The 15,154-nt window shown below is 41.3% G+C and overlaps 1 protein-coding gene across 1 annotated transcript in view; it reads left to right on the top strand.

Annotated features, from left to right (window-relative positions):
* The window catches only part of Aass (aminoadipate-semialdehyde synthase), a 53,426-nt gene extending 48,593 nt beyond the window's left edge, over positions 1-4,833 (top strand). The window contains exons 21-24 of the mRNA XM_052173302.1: positions 823-938; positions 1,441-1,529; positions 1,998-2,174; positions 4,339-4,833. Coding sequence (XP_052029262.1) covers positions 823-938; positions 1,441-1,529; positions 1,998-2,174; positions 4,339-4,457 — 501 coding nt within the window. The 3' untranslated portion in view covers positions 4,458-4,833. The remainder of the gene's footprint in view (positions 1-822; positions 939-1,440; positions 1,530-1,997; positions 2,175-4,338) is intronic.
* The last annotated feature ends 10,321 nt before the right edge of the window (positions 4,834-15,154 follow it).

Here is a 15,154-nt window from a genome sequence, read left to right as displayed (position 1 = left end):
GGCTGTGAGGAATAAATTTGTTACTGAGTTTTAGGCATTTGTGTCTCATACCTAAATCCTAGGAAGCAGTGTACTCCTCCTGGGTCATCCCAGGATGCTGTTAGAATCCAGAACTCAAGGAAGAAGCTGGCTGCACAGCATCAGATTGTAAAAATCTTAGACTTCATGGGCCTAGCAGTCTCTGCAGAATACTCTAGTACTGGCATAGACAGTGCATAAGGATGTAGGTACAACTTCCAGTGAAATGAACCACACCCAGTCCATGAACCAACTGGTCCACTTCTGATCTAGACCATAGCTTCCTTTGGGGACTCTGGGAAAAAAAATTTGTTTAGAAATAAGAAAAATCCATGGCCACGCTTTTAAGTGTTCCTTTGAAATTTAATTCCCTTCGAGATCTTTCTCATCTATTGAAGCTACAAAAGAACTCTGGTTGCCCCTGGCAACCACAGCACTAAACTCCTTGTAGTTTAACCTGCTTCACCTTGATTGCTACAGGGTGTGGGGATAGAAGTTTGGGGTGTGGGCATGAGTAGAAAAAAATGTTGGGGAAAATACGTGACCAAGAAATGTATTAGTGTTTCTTCCTTTTAGCATTAAATATTTATTGATTATTTTATTCTTCTGGAATCCCATGCATTATTCATGCATATGTACACACACATATACATATATGTAATTTATGTCTTAATTTTCTATTTTAATTATTTGTAACAAACTTTTGGGGTATCCTTGATACCCAATGTCTTGGTTGGTTTGTTTCTCAGATAACTAATGTTTTACATGTATGTACTTAGACTTTTCATGTTTATTTTTCATCAGAAACAGCTGCTTTGTGACCTAGTTGGGATTTCCCGCTCCTCCTCATGTGAGAAGCTTAAGGAAGTTGTCTTTACAAAGTTGGAAGGGGACAACACCCAGCTGGAAGCTGCCGAATGGTGAGTACCCACCAATGTTTCCATGTAGCTCAAAACACATTGGGCCAGTGAATAATGACAGTCATTTCTGGCCAAAGAAAGGCCAGGACAAACTATGCTTTGTAACTGTCTTTGATTAATTACCTATTTATTGCTGATTAATGCTCATTAGTTGGCCTGATAGAGAGATTATAATTTATTGTGTTTATATTAGGTTAAAAAGTAGATAGTGAAGAACCCTGATGGTGATTATGACCTGGAAAATGTTTTTTAAAGCATTTTGTCACTCTGTTCAAGTGGAATTTCTGAGTTTCTGTGGCTGTAGAATATTCATTTATATGACTATGGTATACCTAATGTAAGACAACTAATCTGTAAATTACTATAAATTAATCATAGGTGAGCTTGTAGCATAGCATCTCTGCCCTGCTCTATGGAACAGTGTCTCAGGGAGTCCGGGATCCTGAAGCTACTGAGGAACGTGCATGGGCTGTTCACTAACAACGACCCTTGTGCTTTACAGGTTGGGCTTACTCGGGGATGAGCAAGTCCCTCAGGCGGAGTCCATTGTGGATGCATTCTCCAAGCACTTGGTCTCAAAACTCTCCTATGGTATGTCATGGGTTTTCTCTAAACCTTGCTGAGGAAGAATCATAGGAAGGTTTGGCCAAAGGATCAGCCTTGAGAGCAGCAGTCGTGCAGTAGGAAGGGGAAGTGTGAGAAGAGCCAATGATAGAAAAATTCTTAGGAAATGGTGAATTCAGGAACTACTGGGAGGAAAAAGAAGAGTTTTATATTTAATGTATCAAATAAATACCAAAACAATATTTGGGCAGCAAGTGTCTGTCTGCCAGAGCAATGGCCTTGTCACACCAACCAGATGATTCAATACTGAAAAAGAGATACAGTCCAAGTTCCCATTCGCTCAAGGTTTTCACTGGGTCTTTGGGAGAAAAGCATCATAAATAGTTATCTAGTGAGTATATGTAATTGGGTGGGGAAGCTGGAAGGGCAGAGAAGGTGAAATACAACGATAGTTGAGCTATGACGATGATTTAAGATGTCTGTATGTATTTTAAGGCCCCGAAGAAAAGGATATGATTGTGATGAGGGACACCTTTGGCATCAGACATCCATCTGGACATTTAGAAAATAAGACCATTGATCTCGTGGTTTATGGAGACTTCAATGGTTTTTCGGCAATGGCTAAAACTGTGGGGTTACCCACAGCCATGGCAGCCAAAATGTTACTTGATGGTAAGTTCCATTTGCATCAGGGCTGAGCCTGGCTCCTCTTCATCTTGGAGTCACTCAGTGCCTGCTATAATGAAAATGAGCCAACTTGGAGGATACCTGTCTGGGGGCTACACTACGGTAAGGAACAAGCATAGGACTTGGTGTGAGGCCAAATTTTCATCCAACTTATTCACAGGACCTCAGAATGGTGAAATAGATGTAGTTTAACACCCGTGGGCCAAGGGCTCCTCAGATTGAATGTGGGTTGTGCCATTCCAAACTTGGGCTTGTTGCAGCCTTTCAGTGAAACGGCATAGAAAGTGGTCACCACGCAGAGGCTCTACTGGGAAGGGTGACTCCCTTGCTGCTGTATTTATTTGTAGATTTAGAGAGGTGGTTCTGAATTATCAGAGGATGTTTACTTGTAGGTCATCAGAATTATAGTCTGTGGTTTATTAATTCTTGTATGTTAGTATCTTATCTATACTGAGCAAATATTTGCAATGTGCTTCGTGACTTATAGTGGGGTTTTGTGATGAGTAGTTAGTGTAAGTTTAAAGATATGTTAAGGGAAGATACAGTAAATAGAGCTGAAGGACTGAAAAACATAGTTCAGCAACAGAGGCCCCTGTAGAGTATCAGCTGCTTTCTTATTGGCCTTGTGGTTGATTGGTGTCTGTGACTCCCTGCTTCTTCCTGGCACCATGGCATAATCCTATAAAGCACATCACTAACTTGACAAAGCTCAGATTCTGAGTATAATCTATTCTTAGTGTTTTGCACCATTAACAAAGTTGAAAACCTTAAAGCCAACCATTTTCACTTTTTTCTTTTCTTTATTTCTTCAGTCTTATCTCTATATTCCATCCCCAACTGCAATTTCCCTTCTCTCCACCCTTGCCTTCCCCCTCCCTTCTCCCTGAGATCCACTCTTCCTTTTCCCTTTAAAAAAGAGCAGGCCTCCCCGGGATATCAAATGAACATGGGATAACAAGGTGTGATAAAACCAGACACAAACCATCATCATATTAAGGCTGAATGAAGCAACATAGGAGGAGGAAAAGGGGTCTCAAGAACAGGCAAAAGAGTCAGGAACTCTCCATTTCCCACTGCTAGGAGTCTCACAAGACCACCAAGCTACACAACCATAATAAATAGACGATGTAGCGCAGACCTGTGCAGGTTCTGTGATTGCTGCTTCAGTCTTTATGAACCCCTATGAGCCTGGCTTCGTTGATTCTGTATTCTGGTAATACTTTCAACCTCTCTGGTTCCTAAACTTCTTCCTTTTCTGTGGGGTTCCCAAAGCTCCAGCTAATGTTTGGCTGTGGGTCTCCGCATGTGCTTCCATTAGTGGCTGGTTGATGCCTCTCTGATGATGACTGAGCTAGGCACCAATCCATGAATATAGCAGAATTATCATTAGGAATCATTTCATTGACATTTTTTCCAATCATGTTTAGGTCTATCCTAAGCCTCTGGTTCTATCCAGCCTTTGGTTCCTGGCCTCCCAGGCAGTGTCAGGCATGGGTTCCCTCTTGTGGCATGGCTCTTAAGTTAGACCAGTCATTGGTTGGCCTTCCCTACAAGTTCTGCACCACCTTGACCCCAGCACATTTTGTAGGCAGGACAAATTGTAGGTTGAAAGTTTTGTGGCTGGGTTGGTGTCACCATCCTACCTCTGGAAGTCTTGCCTGGTTACAGAAGATGATCAGTTTAGGCTTTGTATCCCCAGTTACTAGGAGCTTTTGCTAGGGTCACCATTTGTAGATTGATGGAGCTTCCATTGTACTAGGTTTCCACATAGCCTTCCAAATGCCCCCCCCCCCAATTCCAGCCATCTCTCCTTGTACACTTTTCCTCTATCCCTTCCACCCCTGCTTCCTCCTGTTCTCATCTCAACCTGCTCCAGGCCTCCCATGGAATCTATTCTATTTCCTATTCCCGGGGAGATCCATGTGCCCCTCCCCCCCAGCCCTTCTTGTTACTTAGCCTCTCTGGGTCTAAGCTGAGACTTTCTTTAAAGGATTTCAGGTTTTTATTCTTTGTGCTCTCCCTTTAAGGTCATATGCAGATTGAACAGCATTGCTTAGTAATACAATACTGTTTGGCCCAGGGTTGTGACTCTTGCCATAGAAATAGACCTTTAACATCACTTTTAAATCAAAAATTTGTTTTCTTTTAGGTGAAATTGAAGCCAAAGGCCTAATGGGGCCATTTACAAAGGAGATCTACGGGCCAATATTGGAGCGGATTAAAGCAGAAGGCATTGTATTTAACACACAGAGCACAATCAAGCTATAAATGGGGATTTATTTTCCTAGACACCACAACTGTTACCTTGTGTGTGACAAACATGCTTGCTGATGTGCTAAAGCATGAAGCATGATATGTTTTGAGTACGTTCATGCAACGGTGTTTTTTAAATTCAAATCTCTATTTTAGTAAAGCCTTTGGAGTAGAAGATTTCAGACATTACAGAAACCTTTAATAAGTCTCCTGTGTATTTTTGTGTGTGTATGTAAAGGTGATAATGATCATAGTTTGTTAATTTATTGTGCTTCCTTTTTCCTGAGAACGTATCATCAATAAATGCAGTTGTACTATTTCTTTTCCCAGAAAAAAAACAACTTCGCGTAGTTATATTTTTGTATTTTTCAAATTTATTCTGCTACATACCTTTTAGACAGACATTGAAAAAAACAATAGCAAAAGTACTGTCTCATTCCTTTTGTAAAGTTATGATTTATTTAGTAAACTTATTTGAAAATCATTTTCTCTTGAATTTTTGGGAAATGGAGTTGATACAATAAATTTAGTCCTCCCAGAAAAATCTTTTACGCCCTTCCATAATAGAAACAAAACTAGAAGAAAAAACAAAATAACCACCACAAAACATACAGCAAAACAAGAATAGAAAGGAATGATCTTGTAAAAGATAGCTATGAAAAACCCATAATTTGTATCATACTTAATGGGAAAACCTGAATGGTTTTCACCTAACAGCACAAGTATGTTGTCACTTCCTGTATTGAGTCAACCTGTATTACAGGGTTAGGTCAGGGCAATTAGGAAGGAAAAAAAAGAAAAAAAGAAAAGAAAGAAAACATCTACCTGGAAAATAAACTCTATTTGCATGGAATCTTCAAGAATTGCACAGGAAATCCAAGAACATAGTCAAAATAATGCAAAAGAACATTTGAATTCATGAATTCAGAAAAAAAATGCTGATTCAAGAATAACTTGGAAAAATTGTCTTTCCATAAAGTATGAATGAGTGAGCCAAAAGTGGATTTAGGAAAACAGTATCAATGGCATCAAAAAGGGGGGGGGGGAAGTAATAGAATTGAGAAGTCAGAAGGGATGCTCATGTTTATGTTCCATTGTCCTTTTAAAGTGTGCTAGGACAATACAGCAAAGAAAAATAATGATTTTTTCCCATCAAATGAGGATTAAAAATCTAGATAGAAGCAATGGAGTTGGATCACTACCTCATAGCATACATAGGAACTGACTAAAGATGGATCTAAAAAAATCTAAAAAGAGTTAATAGTATAAAAATCTTAGAAATAAACATGGACATAAATATTAGGCAATGGCTTATTTAGTAATTGAAGCAAAAATCACAAGCACCAGAAGAAAAAAATAGACAAACTAGACATAATAAAAATGGAAAACTTTTGAGTTTCCAAGGAAACTGATGAGATATTAAAACATAGAACCTCAGGGAGGGAAAAGGGGGTGAGGGTGGGGAAATCAGGTGTATGGAGAGAGGTCAGGGAGAGTCAATGGAAATTGGTGATGGGTGTAGGTGTGGGGGGCACCTCTAGGAGGTGCCAGGGAGTCTTTGAGAGTAATTGTAACAGAGACTCCTAGCAGTGGAGATATGAAGACTGAAGTGGCTACCCCCTGTAGCTAGGCAGGACTCCTAGAGGAAGGATAAGGACACCAACTCACCCACAAAACCTTCAATCTAAAATATTCAAGAGGTGCAGGAACAAAGATGGAGCAGTGACTGAGGGAATGGCCAACCAATGACTGACCCAAGTTGAGACCCATCCCATGGGCAAGAACCAATCCCTCACCCTATTAATGATACATGGTTATGCTTGCAGACAGGAGCCTAGTATAACTGTCCTCCGAGAACTCCACCCAACAACTGACCGAAATAGATGCAGAGACCCACAGCCAAACATTAAATGGAGCTTGGGGAGTCTCAAGAAAAGGTTGGGGAAGGATGAGGGACTTTGGGGGGATATGAGGGACTCCACAAGAAGACCAACAACATCAATTAACCTGAACCCTTGAGGGCTCCCAGAAACTGAACCACCAACTCTAGAGCGTACATGGGCTGGACCTAGTTCCCTCCCCCATATATATATATATATATATATCATATTTATGACTTGGTCTTCATATGAATCCCCCTAACAATTAGATGGGGGCTCTCCCTACCTCTGTTGCGTGCTTATGGATCCTGTTCCCCTCACTGGGCCACCCTGTCTGGCCTTAGTGGGAGAGGATGTTGTTAGTCCTGTGGTGACTTGATGTGGTGGGGTGGGCTGGTATCTAGGAGGGCTTCCTCCTTATCAGAGGAGAAGAGAAGGAGGAGATGTGGGAAGTGGAGTTGTGTGTGGGGTGGGAAATGGGAGGAGAGGTGAATAGGATGTAAAATGAATGAATAAATAAATGGAAAAAAATCATGCAACCTCTCTTCCAAATAACCCATAAAATTAAATTTATTTTTGGTAAGTCATTTATTCAGGGATGTATATGTAGCTAGAATATATAAAAAGCTGTTATAACTCAATATGAAAAAGATAACTCAATTTTCTTTTGCACATGTGTGTGTAATATGCTTGCAAGTATGTACACAAATTCATGTGCATATGGGCATGTTCTTTATGCATGTGTGTGTACATGGAGGCCCACCCTTGATGAATGTCTATCAAGATTGTTCTCGACCTTAGACACTAAGGCAGAGTCTGTCACTTGAATCCAGAATGCATTCATTCTGGATCTATCTAGCTTGCTCTGGGATCTCTCATCTCTTCCCCATGTGCTGTGATGATTTGGGGGCCACCACCCCTGCCTGGATGTTTTTATTAACATATTTTGATTGATTTCAAAATTTCAAATAATGCACCTTGTTTAAATTCACTTAACAGTCTTTCCAGGTACATTCTCACCTTTGTGTCCTCCCCCCAAATTAAAGAAAAAAAATGCCAAGTTCAATTATGTTGCCTGTACACTCACTGGAGCACAGTCAAACTCCCAGTGGTCAGCCCTTTAAAGACAACTGAGTCCTTCCCCACCCCCATCCCCCACCTGAAGCCACCAACTGTGAAGAGCTTCAGTATCCTTATCACAATTTTTGAGAGTTCTCGTCAAGGGCTTCCTCTTTAGACTCTTTCTTTCTGTCTTCCTTCTTTCTTTCTTCCTTCCTTCCTTCCTTCCTTCCTTCCTTCCTTCCTTCCTTCCTTCCTCCCTCCCTCCCTCCCCTTTTCCCTCCTACCCCTCTTTTCCTCTTTCTAAGTTTGTGATCTGTGCTGCTACCTTGGACTGTATTGGGCAAGGAAGTTTCTTTTACACAGGTATTGATGACTAGCAGACTCATAGTTGAAATGAGAGACACAGAAGGCTTCTGTGACAACCTACCCCTACCCCATACCCACAGCCTGGATTTTATACGAGTATGGAGGTCCAAATTCTAGAATCAAACTCCTCATACTTGAATGCCAGGTACTTTACTTGCTGATCTATTTCTCCAGCCCCAACATGGAATCCTTCTGAGAGTTTGAGAAAGACATTCTTTAAGACTCCTTTCTGTACAAAAGTGTCCCCAAATGGATAATTGGTTAACGTAAATAGTTCCCTTTCTTTTAATGGAAATATGCTTATGATTTTCCCCACTTAGACATTATACAGAATCACACTAAATCTCTGCTTTATTTTGTGTACTGCTTTTCTTTATAATGGCTGATGTTTGTTAACTGTTTGCAGCGTAACTTCAGGTACCTGCCCAGAATGCCACTTTAAAAGACTTACAGGGAAATACTGCTGTTTTTGCTGAAATAAATGCTAGTATCTGAGAATTAACCAAATGGTTTCTTTAAAAAAGTTTTTTAAATTTAGTAATCTTTCCTAATTTTATTAGATATAATAATAACAAAATAGACTATAGAGTTCTAAATTGTTAGGTATATTAAAAAGGTAGTGTCTCTGTATCACATTTTTTGTATCCATTCCTCCATTGAGGGACATCTGGGTTCTTTCCAGCTTCTGGCTATTATAAATAGGGCTGCTATGACCATAGTGGAGCATGTATCCTTATTACATGCTGGGGAATCATCTGGGTATATGTCCAAGAGTGGTATAGCAGGGTCCTCCGGAAGTGTTGTGCCCAGTTTTCTGAGGAACCACTAGACTGATTTCCAGAGTGGTTGTACCAGCTTGCAATCCCACCAGCAGTGGAGGAGTGTTCCTCTTTCTCCTCAACCACCTCATCCTTGCCAACACCCGCTGTCTCCTGAGTTTTTAATCTTAGGCATTCTGATTGGTGTGAGGTGAAATCTCAGCGTTGTTTTGATTTGCATTTCCTTAATGACTAATGATGCTGAACATTTCTTAAGGTGCTTCTCAGTCATCCAAAGTTCTTCAGGTGAAAATTCTTTGTTTAGCTCTGTACCCCATTTTTAATAGGATTATTTGGTTTTCTGGGGTCTAACTTCTTGAGTTCTTTGTATATGTTGGATATTAGCCCTCTATCTGATGTAGGGTTGGTGAAGATCTTTTCCCAATTTGTTGGTTGCTGTTTTGTCTTTTTGACTGTGTCTTTTGCCTTACAGAAACTTTGTAATTTTATGAGGTTCCATTTGTCAATTCTTGATCTTAGAGCATAAGCTATTCAGCCATTAGAAACAATGAATTCATGAAATTCTTAGACAAATGGATGGAGCTGGAGAACATCATCCTAAGTGAAGTAACCCAGTGTCAAAAGATCACTCATGGTATGCACTCAGTGATAAACGGATATTAGCTTAGAAGCTTGGTATAACAAGACAAAATCCACATATCAAATGATGTCTAAGAAGAAGGAAGGAGTAGCTCCTGGTTCTGGAAAGACTCAGTGCAGCAGTGTAGGGGAATACCAGAACAGGGAAGTGGGAAGGGGTGGATGGGGGAATAGGGGGAGGGAAGAGGGCTTATGGGACTTTCTGGGAGGGGGGGGATCCAGGAAAGGGGAAGTCATTTGAAATGTAAATAAAGAATATATTGAATAAAAAAAAGAGGTGGTGTCTCTACAATTTAAGTTGTTATAGTAAGATGGCCTTCTAGTTTTGTTAATTGACAATGTATACAAAATGAACAGAGCACATGTACACATATATATACATACATACACACATACATACATATATACATACATGCATGCATGCATACATATATATGTCCTAGGATCTAGGAGACCCTGGTGAGGTGACATGAATTATACTCTCAGGGCTGTTCTCAAGCAAGTTATTCAGGCATGTGACTCTAGTAAACTATCCCATTTCTTCTGAGCCTAGTTTATGGAAAGGTTGGCAGAGACTAAAACGACTCTGCATGGAAGCAAGAAAAAAAATTTCATCCTGTTGGCTTAGCAAACTGTTGGCAAACATTCATTCTCTTCAGGTTGATAGAAATCCTTGAAAGAGATAGAAACCAAATGGTGTTGAAGAAACCAGAAGAGATTCTCTAAAGCATAGGAGGAGATCAGGAGAAGAGGTGTGTGGGAGAGTGGGCCCCATGCCTCACCTGGGCATCAAGGTAGAGCTGACCCTGGTAGCATGAGAAGGGAGAGATGGCCTGGCCCTGAGCAGGGGCAGTGGTGGAGAGCTGGCCCCATGGCATGAGAGCCAGAGAGCTGGCACCACCCTTGCTGGATGCCATAAGCAGGAGAGCTGGTCCTGCCCTTCACCTTGTAAGTTGGGAGAACTGGCAGGCTGAACAACATGGCCACCACCCAGGCCCAGATCCAGGGCTCTGAGTTGTTCCACCCTAACATCTACCTCACTTGTTAACTGCTAGCATGAAGGGTCGATCTTGCAGATCCAAAGCTGCAGGACCTCCATGACACAGGGTGACAGCAGGATACCTAAGAGGAGTCCCAGTGAGCGTCCAGTATTGGTAGTATAGTTCAAGCTGGAGGCCTCAGACCAGACTAATGTCTCAGTGTAAAGAACATTTGCAGGTAAAGCTGTTTGGGCAAAAGGGTGTACTGTGTGATACGTTGTGACACACTGCAGCTTCTACAACAAGATGGTTCTGTTCATTTGTTTGGTTGGTTTATTTTTTATTTATTTTTATGTTTGCTTTCTTTTGGTGGGGGTAGGTTGCAAGTATAGAGGGCAGATACAGAGGGACAGGATGATGAGTGGATTGGATACACAGTGTAACATTCACAAGGAATCAATACAAAGTGTGTGTGTGTGTGTGTGTGTGTGAGAGAGAGAGAGAGAGAGAGAGAGAGAGAGAGAGAGAGAGAGAGAGAGAGAGAGAGAAACAGAGACAGAGATAGAGACAGACAACTTAAATGAATTTTTTTTTAAAAAAGATGACCTAGCTGCCAAAGAACTTCTGTTTTTTATCAGTCCCCAAATACAACTTATTTGGCTCCTCACTGTGAAATTTATGCCTGGCCCAACGTGAAGAGCTTCTCTGTCTCAGAAAGTACCACTTGGGCTGTGTTAATGGAGACCAGAAGATCCTCTTTCAATATGTTCCACTTCATAGATGATTAGTTGGTTCTGGCTATAAGCTGGAAGCTGGGATTTGGGGTCAGGACCTTGGATTCTTTTCATTGTTGTGTGGTTTTGTGTGACAGCCTGATGACACTGTTCTAAGACAACATCTCAAGAGAATTAGATGTAACTGAATTTTGTTATATAACCTTGGTAGTCATAACCTATTCAGGTGAGAGGAGCCATCTGTTCCAATGATAAAATGGATGAATGTCAAGGGACACAGAATGGACCCAAGTCCTGCTTTTGAAACCAATCTGTCTCCGGTTGGTGCCCTAAGGACAGCGGCAGGAATGTTGCTGTGAACATCACTAATACTTTCTCCTTGGTTTCAATTTTCTTTGTGTTTTCTCTAGACAGTTTCCTGAGTCCTTTGGTGTGTTCTCTTGGGCTTCAAACTGAAATACCACACAAGTAAACTAGGAAAGGTTTCTCATTTAATATTATCTAAAAACAGACACAGAAAAACAGGAAGTGCATAATTCCAACTGTTTGTTTATTTAAAGCAATTACTTGAAATAATAAGAATAATAATAGCCTTTGGTATTTTAGTGCCTTAATTCTGAGAATGATGGTAGGGTTTTTTTTTTTTTTTTTTTTTTTTTAGTATTAAGAGATATTAAATAAGTGAGCAGCAAAGATTGAAATTGTTGACCCATCTCTCTGTGACTTGTTCAGAACTATCACAGCCGTGGTACTGAAATAAAAGCAGGAGTGGGAGAGCCATGACAACAGCCATGTATGCAGTGGTGGAGTGAGCAATTCAAACTAGCCTCTCTACAAGTTGCATTGAGGTCAATCTGTGTCTCAAGAACTGTTTAGAAACTCTCATGGTGATGGACTGTTAGAATTTCTTGAGCGAATGAACCATTTCTATTTCATGCTATTTCTTCCTCTTTCAAGTCTTGCTTTTATTTTAAAGACTATTATCTTAATAGGGGGGAATCACTTGTGAATTAAAATTCAAGGCCAAGGATGTGCAGATTCTTAACATGGGGGATTTTCATTTTTTTTACCTAGCTATTTAAAGCTACTTACTGTAACATTTCAACGTAATAGTAAGAAGGGAGTATTGTAACTTATCAGAATATCATGCAGTGAGCATATGGGTATTCCAGGTGAAATATGCAAACGTGACAATGATACGCTAATAAAGCATGTGTAAGAAAATAGCAATATCAAAAGATGATAGAATGAAGAATGAAGTCATAGTTGCATAATAAGCTACTACATTAAAGATGTGGAGAATAACAGCTACAGATGTCATGGAACAATAAAGTTTTTTTTTATTCGATATATTTTTTAATTACATTTCAAATGATTTCCCCTTTTCTAGCCCCCCCACTCCCCGAAAGTCCCAAAGTTTTAATAGGGATGACTGCTTGAGACTCACCTGACCTGCTCAATCCAGCTTCCTTATTTATGACTCATCTTAGAATGTACTGTTATCTCAAACGTTAGGGTTGGAGAGATGGGGAAAGCTTGTCATGTTTTATAGAACTTTTGTTTTAGTCTGTCTCAGGATGTGTTATAATCATTGTAAACTGCTTCATGTATTGGTTATATAATCATTGTCTCAGGGACAAGACTGTGTAGGGTGCATCACTACCAAATCAACTTAAAGGGGGAAGAAAGACTTTTGTGTGACCTCTCAAACTTCGTTCGTGAAACAAAGGCAAAGGAGAAATCAGATACAATGACAATGGAAGGATTGGAACTGGGACAGAGGCTGGGAAAGCAGCCAAGGAACACAAAACTAACCTTGACTCCTCCTTCCCAAGGCTGAGGACTGTGAGCTTTAATCCCTGTCTTTTTTATCCATTACTTAATTTATGTATTCAATTTACATCCTGATCTCAGCCTCCCTCTCCTTCCATTCCCTATCTCACACAGCACCCCCCATGCCCCTTCTCCTTCTCCTCTGATATGGGGGAGCCCCCCATACTGGGTACCTGGCACTTCAAGTCACTGCAGGACTAGACACACCCTCTCCCACTGAGGCTAGACAAGGCAGCTCAGTTACAGGAATGGGATCGGAATCCATAGGCAGGCAACAGAGTCAAAGATAGTCACCCTCCAGTTGTTGGGGGACCCACGTGAAGGCCAAGCTGTGCATCAGCTACATATGTGAGGGGCACCTAAGTCCAGCCCATGTGTGCTCTTTGGTTGATGGTTCAGTCTCTGGATGTCCCCAAGGGTTCAGTTTAGTTGACTCTGTTGGTCTCTGTGTAGAGTTCCAGTCCCTTCCAGGTCCCTCAATACCTCCCCCAATTTCCTTCCCTTGCTTTCTACCTACCATTTCACCTCTCTGTCATGGCACAGAGAGATATTGCCTATATGTAATCCCTATATGTCACCCCAGTGATAGGATTATGTGTGTATGTGTCTTTGTTTGTATTTGCATATGCATATATATATGTATATATGTATATGTGTGTGTGTGCACACAATATATGTATACACTCATATATGGGGAAAATTGCTTAAAGGTCAATTCTCTAACTTTCTGCTTTAGGCCCTAATCTTGAGTTTGGAGCCAATTTCCTTTAAACACTTTTGGCAGGGAATTGCTTCAAGTATCAAATAAAATCATTCATGATTCTCTTTCTCTGTCTCCCAGTTTTGCATAGCTCTTAAATCCTAATGATAACATAGGATCTCTCTCCTTGTTCCATTTAGGATGTATGACCTTCTTCCCGGTCCCAGGCTGTCTTTCAGGCTCCCACCGTCCAGATTAGGTTGACCTTTGCTGAGGCTGGAAATGCTTATAACTCCCTGCTTGGCTCTGAATCAGAAGCTCCATCATTTCCGGGCACATGGTACTCTTTCTTGGCAATGTTTTGCTAATTCTTCATAGCCAGCTTAAGCTAATAGGAAAAAAACCCACCATGCTGTGGGTGTCTATATACTGTACAATTTTATTTTTCACAGTTCTAGAAATCATCTTATTAAGGCCAAGATGGTGGCAGGTTCAAAGTCTGGGAAGACCTTGGCTCTAACACCCTGCCCTTTTTTATTGCTTCATTTTATTGATTGATTGCTTAAACTTTTACTGATTCTTTGTGAGTTTCATATGACCCCAATCCAATTCATCTTACTGCCCTTCATATTGCCCTCTCCCCTTGCAACCTCCCTCACAAAACAAAATTAAAAAAAATAAACAAAACAAAAAGTATAGAAACCATCTTGTTGGTTCAGCCAGCCACTGACCAATGCAGATGTGGATGGTTGGAGCCAACCATCAGTGAGCTCAGCGACCCTGGTTGAGGAGCTGAGGGGGGTTGCAATAGGAAGAGCAACATCAGCTGGCTGGACGACTCAGTGCTCCCAGGGACTAAACTACCAACCAAGGAGTGTACAGGGAGGGATCCATGACTCCAGATAAACAGGAAGCAGTGATGGCCTTGTCTGACATCAATGGGAGGGGAGCCCTTGGTCCTTTGGATGCTTGATGCCCCAGGTATGAGGATGCTGGAAAGGTGGGGTGGGAGAGGGTAAGGGGGGTGAGGGAGCACCTTCATAGAGTCAAAGTGTAGGGAGGAGAGGGAGGTTGTTGGATGAGGGGCGTGTGGAGAGGTAACTGGGAAGTGGGATATCATTTGAGATGTAAATGAATGGAATGAATAATGAGAGAGAGAGAGAGAGAGAGAGAGAGAGAGAGAGAGAGAGAGAGAGAGAAGAGGAAACATCTTGTCATAGAAGTGTAGTGAGTCACAGTGTGTCCCCAAATATACCCTTTGTCCACACATTTTTACTTGAAAATGTTTATTGCAATGAGTCATTGGTCTAGCTTCTGGCTTTTTCTATACCATCAGTCTATATCATCAATACTGGATCCTCACTGGGACTCTAGTCCCTGTTACTGTCCTGTGCCTGGAGATCCTGCAGCTTTGGATGTGCAGATGGGTCTTCTCATATGTTCCAACAGTTCATAGATGAGGTAGATTTTGTGGTGGGGTAACTCAAATCCCTGGATCTCAGCCTGTGTGTTAGCTGAGCTCAGCTTACCAGCTCTCCTGCACCCTCAGTACCAGAGTGAGCTTTTTAGCATTATCCTGGCTAGTTCATCCAAAGTCCACAGTCAGCAAGGAACAGGGACAGCTCTCCTGCTCTCATGCCCTCAAGGTTGGCTTATCCACCCCAACCCCAGCTGGGCCAGTTCTACTATGTTGCCCAGATGAGGTGCAGGGCCTGCTCTCCCAACTGCTTCAGGTGACA

This window comes from Apodemus sylvaticus, chromosome 2 (genome assembly GCF_947179515.1).
Source record: "Apodemus sylvaticus chromosome 2, mApoSyl1.1, whole genome shotgun sequence".
Lineage (NCBI taxonomy): Eukaryota > Metazoa > Chordata > Mammalia > Rodentia > Muridae > Apodemus > Apodemus sylvaticus.
This window is presented reverse-complemented; position numbering and strand designations above follow the sequence as displayed.